At 55.9% G+C, this 10,422-nt stretch overlaps 1 protein-coding gene across 5 annotated transcripts in view; it reads right to left on the minus strand.

The window, feature by feature from the left end:
• The window catches only part of IQSEC1 (IQ motif and Sec7 domain ArfGEF 1), a 300,138-nt gene extending 290,082 nt beyond the window's left edge, over nt 1-10,056 (minus strand). For all 5 annotated transcript variants that reach the window (XM_058812654.1, XM_058812656.1, XM_058812653.1 and 2 more), the window contains exon 1: nt 9,791-10,056. In XM_058812654.1, coding sequence (XP_058668637.1) covers nt 9,791-10,056 — 266 coding nt within the window. The remainder of the gene's footprint in view (nt 1-9,790) is intronic.
• Nucleotides 10,057-10,422: the final 366 nt, after the last annotated feature.

Genomic DNA, 10,422 nt, shown 5'->3' on the forward strand with positions numbered 1-10,422 from the left:
CAGAAGACAAACAAACAAGATTTTATATTCCCCACGTGTGAGCAGAGAGACATCACATTCACAGAAAAAACAAAATGTTGCTGCAGTGAACCTCTGAAATTGAGGCAACCTGGACCAGTCAAGCAAAGAGAGGTTGTGCCCACCTCCCATTAAAGGATTTATTCACATTAAAGGATTTACTCCCATTTAAAGTGTCCCATTCCTCACCTGTGACCAGCCCCAGGGAGGCACTGAGCTCTGCTAACCCCCATGTGCTGCTCAGCCCTGCCCAGCCCCAGCGTTGCCCTGAGCACTGAGCCCCCCCTTGGCCCTGGGAGGGTCCCATCAACCCCTCCAGGGACACTCAGGTCCCGTTGACACCTCCCTGGTGAAGGTACCACCCCACAGCTGTGTCTCATTAACTCAGTGATTACCAGCAGCTGCTCTGCTCTTGAGATGCAGTCAGAACTTCAGGGAGATGATTCTTTGGTGACACAAGAGCTGGGTGGCCTCAGCCCCCTCCTTGTCCCACATCACCCTGTGTGTTTCCTTCTGCACAGGGTCCACGTTTTCCCAACTCATCCCTTTACCACTTTTCTTGTTGTCCTTGATGTCCCTGGCCAGATTTAACTCCAGCAGGGCTTCAGATTCCCCAGCAGAATCCCTGTCTGAGGACAATCTGCCTGTGCTCCCCCATAGCTCCATGTTCCACACCCAAAAGGAGCAATTAAAAGCTCCCAAGTCACCTGCAGTCGTTGTGAGCCGGGAGAAATCCAGCAAAGATGGAAAACCCTGACAAACATCAACTCCCAGCTGCATCCCAAACCCTGCAGAAGGCCAGGAGATTGCTTCCCCACCTTCCCCTGCTGCTTTCTTTGCCTCATTACAGGATGAAGTGAATTCACATTTAGCAAATCTGAATTGCTGTGCTGCAGTTACAGATGTATGACATGCAGGCTTTTGTCTCCACTTGTGTTTGCCGGGGAAGTCTGACTAGAAATCTTATTAACATGCAAATAATGTATATTATATTTCAATCAGTCGCTATAGAGAGCTGCTCAGTAGCAGCACTTTTCTTATCTAGCACAGCAGTAGCACTCAGTCTGCTCAGACACCTCGCAGCAGAATAATTCCTTTCCTGCGAACGTTTTAAAACGGCACCACTTGAAAAGAAACTTTCCCTCGGCACTTCAAGACAAAACTTCGCTCATGAATCTTCAGCTGCGTTCGCGGCAGCCCTTCCGCCGTCTGGGGAGAGGCAGGAGGAGCGGAGGTGTTGCCACTGGAAACAGTCCCACGCTCCAGATGTGGCTCCGCAGCTGAGCAGGGAGAGCGGAGCCAGCAGAGGGAGCACGGCCCGGGAGCGGGAGCGAGATGGGGAGAGATGGGGATGGGATCGGGATGGGGTCGGGGGAGGGATGGGGTCGGGATGGGGTCGGGATGGGGATGGGGACTGGGATCGGGACAGGAATCAGGACAGGGACCGGGATGGGAATGGGGACGGGGACCAGGATGGTGACCGGGATCAGAACCAGGATGGAGATGGATTGGGATGGGGACCGGGATGGGGACAGGGACCGGGATGGGGACGGGATCGGGATGGGGACCAGGATGGGGACCAGGATGGGGACGGGATCGGGATGGCAACAGGGATGGGCATCAGGACAGGGACCGGGATGGGGATGGGGACCGGGATCAGGACCGGGATCGGAACCAGGATGGGGATGGGATTGGGATGGGGACTGAGATAGGGATGGGGATCAGGACAGGGATGGGGATCAGGACAGGGACCAGGATGGGGATAGGGTCAGGATGGGGACAGGGATGGGGACCAGGATAGGAATTAGGAGAGGGACCGGGATGAGGATGGGGATGGGGACGGGGACCAGGATGGGGACTGGGATCAAGACTGGGATTGGGACCGGGATCGGAACCAGGATGGGGATGGGGGAAGGTGATCAGGACAGGGACCGGATCGGGACCGGGATGGGGATCAGGATCAGGACCGGGATGAGCATGGGGAGGGATAGGGATGGGGATGGGGAGGGATGGAGGCTCCCCCATGGTCACAGCTCCACACCCGACAGGACACAACAGCCAGGAATAAAACCTGCCAGTCAGGGATCCAGGTTCTGCTGGCAAAACTGCTCTGTTCTGCAGCACTTCACCCTCTTCAAAAGTTTTGGCTATTTTGCAGCAGACTCAGTTGTGGAGCCAGGCTAGGAAAGCTGGGGGTGCTCACCTGGAGAGGAGCAGCTCCAGGGAGAGCTCAGAGCCCCTGGCAGGGCCTGAAGGGGCTCCAGGAGAGCTGGAGAGGGACTGGGGACAAGGGATGGGGGGACAGGACCCAGGGAATGGCTCCCACTGCCAGAGGTCAGGGATGGATGGGATATTGGGCAGGAATTCCTCCCTGTGAGGGTGGGCAGGCCCTGGCACAGGGTGCCCAGAGCAGCTGTGGCTGCCCCTGGATCCCTGGCGGTGCCCAAGGCCAGGCTGGACACTGGGGCTTGGAGCAGCCTGGGACAGTGGGAGGTGTCCCTGCCATGGCAGGGGTGGCTTTGGATGATTTGTGGTCCCTTCCAACCCAAACCAGCCTGGGATTCATTCTCTGATTTTAACATTATTAGTTTTTCCTGCCACAAACCACACAAACAACATCATTAAACTCAAACAAGTTGGTTTAGAGCCACGAGGGCACCCAGGATTTTAAGAGGCTTGTTTGTCTCAAGTGTGCTGTTTAACACAAGCATTTTCAGCCCAGCTGAGCAGCCCATTAGGAGAAGATCATTAACTCTGACTTGCCCAGCTGTAAAAGAGCCATCAGTCCCTCTGCTCCTTGTGCCAAGGGCAGGGAACAGGGCAGCAGCAGGGACTGAGAGACACCTCCTGCTCCTGTCCTCAACCACAGGGCAATGACCATTAACAGCAGCAATTCCTACCCACATTTCTGGGCAGCAAAACCAGCATCTCCCACTGTAGCTACAACAGCTGAGAATTCCAGTATTTCAGGAAATGCTATGAAGGATCTGCAGAGGAATTCCTAGCAAGGAATGTGGGAAAGAGAGCAGGCCAGGGACAGGTACCCAGCAGCCAGCAGGATGCACCATCACATCCATCTCTTCCAACCACGCTGCTCTACTGCACCACAGCCTGCTCACACTGTCTCCATTTCCAATTGTACAATTCTGCTGAGAAAAACAGTGCAATTAGGCAGGGAGACGGGCAGAAAGGAATTATGACAACCTCATTCACGGGCTCGCTGAGCTAAGATGAAAGGCAGGAACACTGGCAGGTACAGCCTGGAAGTATTTGCAGGCTGCAAAACACACCAAAAAAAGGTGCAATTAACATAATAGAGAGGGCCTGAGTCGGAATGATGGGATCAAATTAGAATAATGCAAGTGTGGGTTGCACATCGGGAATTACTTCTGACCTGCAAAATCCACTTACCTAAGCAGCTTCCCACACACCTCCTTGGGGCCTGGCATGGCATGACCTCCCTGCACCTGCACGCAGGAGCCTGGGGCAGAGCACAGGGAACAAACCCCCTGGGGCAGGCTGCCTGCTCTGGGGACAGCTCTGGGGACAGCTGTGCCCAGACTGGGGATGGCAACCCCAGCTGAGCCCCCAGAGTGGGGATCCAACCCCAGCTGAGCCCCCAGAGTGGGGCAGCTCTGCCCAGAGTGGGGCTGTGGCCCCAGCTGACCATGAGCTCCAGGCACATTCAGTGCTGCTCTGTGGCTCTGCAGCACAGCACAGTCACCAGCCTGAGCAGTGCCAAGCAGGGGCTGCTCCTGCTGCCCTCAGGAAATCCCTGGAGGGAGGCTCAGCCTCTGCACCCACTCTGGGCTCAGCTCAGCACCCCTGACCTGCACATCAACAGCCAGCTTCTTCTGCTGGGTCTAAAAAAATCAAATGAAGCTTTTTCAGATGCTCCTGGCAAGGAGGATTTAAGAATTTACTATTTCAATGTTAATAATTTAGTCCCCTATCAGTATGCTGTAGGAAAACACCTTGAAATGCCTGGCTCTTTTTCTTTCAGAGCTCTGTGATCTGCCCTCAAATCAGCTCTTCCTCAAGACACTTTTTTGGGTGTGCTGTATTTTGCTTCAGGTTTTCAAAAGAACTGCAACTGATTTTTTTTTTTTTTTAATTTTTTTTTTTTTTTGCCAGAACACACCTTCCCTAAGGACTGAAGGAGCCTTGTCCTCCTGAGCAAAGAACCAGGGCAAGGAGGCTGCTGGGTCCAGAAATGTGCACGTCTGTTCCTCAGTTCCTCCCAAAGGTTTGTCACTTGGAGGGGACAAAGTTCAGCATCCCCAGCCAGCAGGAAGCTCAGAAGCAACACTGACCCCAAAACATTGCCTGGTGCACCAACCCAAACCTGCCAGGTTCTACAAGAGGAGCCAAGGACAGAGGTGCTGCAGGGAGAGCCTCCTTCCCCAGGGGCCATCCTGCTCCTCTCTGCTGTGGTTTCTGGTAAAACCCAGCCAAGAGTGGCACCACAGAGCAGGAGAGGCTTCCCTGCCCTCCTTGGGTGGGGACAGTGCCCTGCTGGGAGCTCCACACCTGTGTGTGCACAGAGCAGCACATCCAGGCTGGCCTGGAGGGAGGGAGGGAGGTTCAGACCTGGCCCTCAGGAACCTCACCAGGCCCCAGCATCCATGCACATTGCCAGATCTTTGCCAGAAGTGCATCTCTGGAAGTGCTTTGCAGTTTCCTCGAGAGTGAATTCACAAGGAAGGCCATCAAAGCAGCAAGGAGCACGAAAATGCACTTTGTTCTCAAAGTTCAGAACACAACTGCAAAGTTGGGAGGCTCAAAAGCTGTGCTCTGGATCAGCACAATGAAAAGCTTCATCAGAGGAGGATTCCACATCCAGTGAGTCCTGGTAATTCTCTGGCGCTGCTCTGCTCTAAATGGGACATGTTTACTTCAAATTTTGAAACCATCTTTAAAGCTATTGTGTTACAGCATGGGTTACCTTCTGCTGGTTTTCACTGGTTTTCCTCTCCCAAAACAACACCCTATTTCTGCTGTTCTCTTTCTGGACCATGTTGTCCCTCCCCCCTCTGACTTCCCAGGAACTTTATTGATAACCAGCAGTCTGCTCTGTCATCCCTGTGCTCCTGGCACCCCCTCCCTGCCTTGGTTTATTGATTATACAGCACACATCAGCTTGCAAATGAATTTGTCTTTATGTGTTATCATTTAGCTGAATGTTTAGCAGATATTAAGTACCAGAATTTGCCAATATTTCAAAGATCTAAAATAATTTAGCTGAGTTTAGTTAGCAAGTTCACATCTTCTTACACATCCTCACACTATTGATTTCCTGCAGCCTGCCAGCAGCACAAATGCCTGTTCTAAGGGATGCTCCCCACTGTGCTGCTGTCCAAATCACAATATTGACCCCAAAATGAGGGCTTCAAAAGCAAAAGCACTCCCTTCGGTGTGAAACCCTCACTCTCAGGGCTCAGCAGTCCCACTGTTCCAGTTATGGATTGAAAATGAAGCAAACAGGGTTCTTTTAAGTTATTGGAGGTGCAAGTTTCTGCCCAAAGCTGGAATCACACCATCCCTGCCTGCTACAGGGCTGACAGGACACACAGCACCCTGCAGGAATAACCTGCTCACCCTGGACTCCGCCTGTGCTTCCCTCATGGATGCATTCCTCAGCAGCTGAGCCAGACAAGCACACAGGGGTGCATCCCTGTAAGAACTGCCCTGGCACCGCAGACTCCAGGCACAAAGCACACTGGGGAAACAGGAGCCAGCAGCAGCGCTTCATCTCCATCCCTGCTGCCAGGGAGGCAGAAGCTGCCCAAGCAGGAGGCTCCTGGAGCAGCTGCTGGGCTCCTCCAGCGGAGCACACAAACACAAACACGCTGCTGCTGGAGCGCGGGAGGGAGGGAGATGGGATTTGCGTCATTCACACAGCCTGTCTCAGCAAAGGACATCTCTGGAGGCAGAGAAAACAAGCCCTGCTGGTCTCTACACTAATGCAGAGTCTGCTGCTGAGGCTGTGCAGGGCAGCTCAGCCACAGGCCAAGTCACAAGCTGCCTTATGTAGGGCACAAGGAGCCTTCACATGTGACTGTCGCCAGAGCAACAACTTGAGCTGCTCCCAGCACACCTCAGAGCCCAGCGGCTCCCAGACACTCAGGGGGTGTCCCACAGCTCCAACCCGGGGCTGCCGTGGCCCAGGGAACAGAACCAGCCCCGGATTCAGTTAAAAATAAATCAGCCAGGCCAGGTGCAGAACTCAGAGCCGCAGACACAGCCCCTTCCTTCAGCCTGTTCTGTCTCAGCAGACAGCTCTGCTCTGCCTCCTGCTCTGCCTCTCAGCAGGCACCTTCTCCGTGGAACAGCAGCACAGTTTTCAACTTGATTAGGATGAGCACAAACATCCCTCCCTAACCTGCGAGGGGCCAGTGTTGAGTTCTCAGACACACAAAACTATCCCTGTATAGATGGGAGAAAATGCAGTGCATTTGGGTTTACAGCCCCCAAAGAAGTACATTATTGAATTACACCAAGGAGCTGAGCTCTAGAAGCTCTTGCTCCTTCTCAAACATTAAACGAAATGGATTCACTCAACATTAGTCTTATGCAACTCCGAGTTAAACACCTTAATGAGTTAAACACCTATGTTATCTTCCTCATGCTGATTCATCACACCTAACAAAGCCTCCTTATCAACTATTCTCATTTCCATCAGTGCATTGTAATGTTGATTTGCTCTCAGCAAATCTTTGTAAAATCAGTGAGACCACCCCCAATCCTTTTTTGGTCTGTCCTTGTAGGATAAGCAGCACACCTGCACCTGCTCACCCAGCCCTCTGCTCCTCCCTCCCTTCTTCCATCAGTAACTGGCACAAAAGAAACTTTTTCCCCACTCTGGGATTTTCTGGAAGTGCATAAACCAGCTTATTTTTATATATTTATATACATATTATTATTGGACTGAGATTCTTTCTTCCAGAAGTTTATCTCAGGGCTCATTAACATTTCCCCTCCTCACAAGCTACAGAATTTCTATAACCACACCAGCTTCTCCAAATTATTTAAGCAGCTTTCACCTGTATATCCCTTCCATTGTAAGAACTGAAAACTTTTAGGACTCGTGGGGATTTTGTTGTTTAAGTTGTCAGATTTCTTTACTATATTTTATTAAGACCTAACCATAGCCATATTATCTAAATAACTTTTCCATACTTCCTTTTATACAATTAACCACATCTGGCAATATGGGAGCCCTGTCAGGGTGCCACAGCCTCCTCACACAGGTGGAGCTGCTGCAGGACAGGAGTCCAAGCAGTTTAGAAAACTTGTTCAAGACAAGTTCTAAAAGCCCTGGTGTGTTTGCCTAAGAGAAGCCCAGTTTCCTTTAAAAAGGATTCCATTCTTTTTAGCTTGGAAGTACAAAAGTGTCAGGAGGAGCAGTGGTCACTGCCCATTTCAGCATCACTGGCACCTGACACTGAACTTCAGCAAACAAGGGATCCTCATGCCCACCCACACATCCCCCAGGTGAGTGGGACAATTGGGTCAGGGGAAACTGAGGCTGAGCTCCTGAGAGCAGAGCTCCAGAGCCCTGGGACCTGCAGGCTGGGCTGCCAGAAGCTGAGGGAACCGTGGGACTGGGAGAAGCCTTTAAAACAAATTCTCTATTTTCCAGGTTGGAGACTTCCTCCATCTTTTGCATCCAGCCAGAGAATGAAGTGAGGCCACGAGTGGCTCCTGCCCCTGCTCTGGACAGCGTGGGGCCTCAGCAGCCACAGCCCAGCCCCTGTGCCAGGCCCACGGGTGTGACACAGCCACCCACCCAGCCAGCCAGGCAGGGCCAGAGCAGAAGGGGCTCCCTCCCCTGGGAGAACAATTCTGGGGGAGGAGAGGGGACAGCAGGACTGAAGGGGGCCCTGTGGCTGTGGCTCCCCAGGCAGGCACGTGGGCCAAGGGCCCGGCCAGCTGCACAGGGCTGGCTCCCAGCTCCCCACTAAGCCCCCAGGCTATGCCTCAAAGCAATACAACTCTGCCATAAATATCCCAGATTAATTCTGATCCCAGCATCAAATCCACTTAAGAGACTTAAAAGGCTCCGAGTGCCCAGAGCTGCCTGCCCAAGGAGGGCTCTGCAAATGAGTCCTGGGCTGCAGAGGAGAAATATTATCAAACAAGGCAAGCCATTTGTACAATTTTTGGTAATGTCGTTTACAAGAGACAAATGGGACAAGATAGCTGAGTTGACATCTTGTACTACAAGCACAGCCACAAAAATCCTCGGGTACTGGACATAGAGGCACAGGATAGGATAGTGTAAATATTCCATGTTTTCTGGAAACACCTCTTTCTCCTTAAGGGATTGACTGACTGATTGATTGATTGATTGATAAATGACAGCATACTCTCCAGTTTATTAAAGGAGCTATTTACTTTCAGAGAGACATCTCTGTTTATAAAAAAGACTAAAGTGATTACCCCAGCATCACAGGAAAAGAAGCCCTGTTATCACTAACAGCAAGAAGGACGCTGGGGAGGCAGAGCCGCTTCCCTTCCCAGTCTGCTCCCGTGGCCAGGGGCAAGGCTTGGGAGCCGGAGCAGGCAAAGGGGACACTGAGTGACCAGCGACCCTTCTGAAGCCTCCCCAGCGGCACCGAGCAAACGCTGATCGGAGCGCCAGCACCGCCGGCTCCGAGCGCAGCAGCGGCGGCAGCTCCCGGGACATCCCTGCCCGGCACCGCTCCCCGGAGCGCGATGCTGCCGAGCCCAGCGGGGCTGCCCGAGCCGCTGCCCCGACCCCGGCAGCTCCCGAGCGAGCGAGCGGCGCCTCCGGCAGCGGGACGGGCACCCCGGGCACCCCGCTCGCTCCGGGGCTCGCCCTCGCTCCAGCGGTGCCGTATCCGCATCCCGGGGCTGGCCGGGAGCCGCCGCGTCTGTGTTTATAAACCTGAGGAATTCGAGCGCGGCGGATCACAAACAGCCCATTGTGCTGTGTCAAGCAGCGAAGTGGGCTCGTAATCCCATGCATGCTTTTCCCACTCCGCTTCGGGAAAGCCAAGCCTTAAATAGTTTTCCAGAAGTAAAACACGCCCGGAAAGCGCCGAGCTCAGTTCTTGCTATTCCCGAATCCCTGCTGCTTCGGAACCGCGCAACTAAGCGGCTTTCGCAGCGCTGGGGAAACGCAGACGATTAATTACAGCTTAGAGAGGCTGGAATAGATGCGGCGGCCGGCAGCGAAGGCGGCCCGAGCGGGGCGAGTGGCGCTGGCCCGGGCCAGCCGGCCGGTGGCGAGCGGCCAATGTTTACTGACCCCTGGCCGGGTCACTTTCGATAGCGGCCGGAGCCGGGGGCCGCTCTGGGCAGCGCCCGGGGCATCTCCGGGGGGCGGGCGGCTCCCCCCGCCGGGTACCCCCGCGCTCGGAGCGACCAGCAGCGAACACGTACGGGGAGAAGGGCAGGGCTCGCCCCGCTGCTCCCAGCCAGCGAGCTCCGCCACCGCGGCTCTGCCCGGGGCATCCCCCGAGCGCCGCGGGCGGACAGCCGTGGGCACGGCCGGCGCGGCAGCCGGGGAGCCCCGGCCCGAATCCCCCGGGAGCCCGGCCAGGGAGCGAGTGAGACACGGGCACCGAGGCTGGGGCCACCCTGCGCAGCCCATCGCTGTCCCCCGAGCCGCCCGGGGCACAGCCCGCAGGGAGTCCCGCTGCCGCCAGCCTCGGGCGGCCGAAGGCGGGAGGGGAAAGGGAAGGGAAACCCCGCTAGGGAAACCCCCTGCGCGAAAAAGGGGCAAAGAAAGGCGGACAGCGCTTACTTCTCGTGCCTGGCGTTCTCCTGGATGGCGCTCAGCACCCCCGGGGGCGCGGGGGGGACGCCCTGCTGGAGCCGGCATGTGGCCAGGTGCCGGTGATGCTCGTCCTGCAGGCAGGCGTTTTCGTGGTACAACTTGGCCACTTGCTGCTCCAGCTCGTCTATCCTCCGCTTCTGCTTCTCCAGCAGCTCCTGCTGCGTCTCGATAATCTTGTTCAGCTCCTTCAGGTACTCGGCCGCCTTGCTGGGGTTCTCGGCGGGGCTCTCCATGGCCGCCCCGCACCTCCGCGGCGCGGGGGGGGCAGGCGCCGGCCAGCGCGCTCCGCTGGCAACTTAAGCGAGAGGGGAGGAATAAATAGCCCGGCGGGGAGCGGCGCCCCGCGGCCCCGCGCGTCCCCTCCTAGAGCCGCGGCTGCCCGGGCGGGCGGCGGCCCCGCGCCGCCATTGCTGCCGCTCGGCCCCCGCCGCCGAGCGAGGGCAGGGCCGCCGGCCGGGGGAGCCGGAGCCGCCGCCGGAGCCGCCCGGAGCCGCCCGGGCCCCGCCGCACGGCGCTGTCCCCGCGCCCGTCCCGCCCTGCCCGAGCCGCAGCCGGGCTCGCCCGTCGCCTGGCAGCGCCCGCGCCCCCGCCGCGCTCGG

Source organism: Ammospiza caudacuta, chromosome 12 (genome assembly GCF_027887145.1).
Source record: "Ammospiza caudacuta isolate bAmmCau1 chromosome 12, bAmmCau1.pri, whole genome shotgun sequence".
NCBI classification, from domain to species: Eukaryota; Metazoa; Chordata; class Aves; order Passeriformes; family Passerellidae; genus Ammospiza; species Ammospiza caudacuta.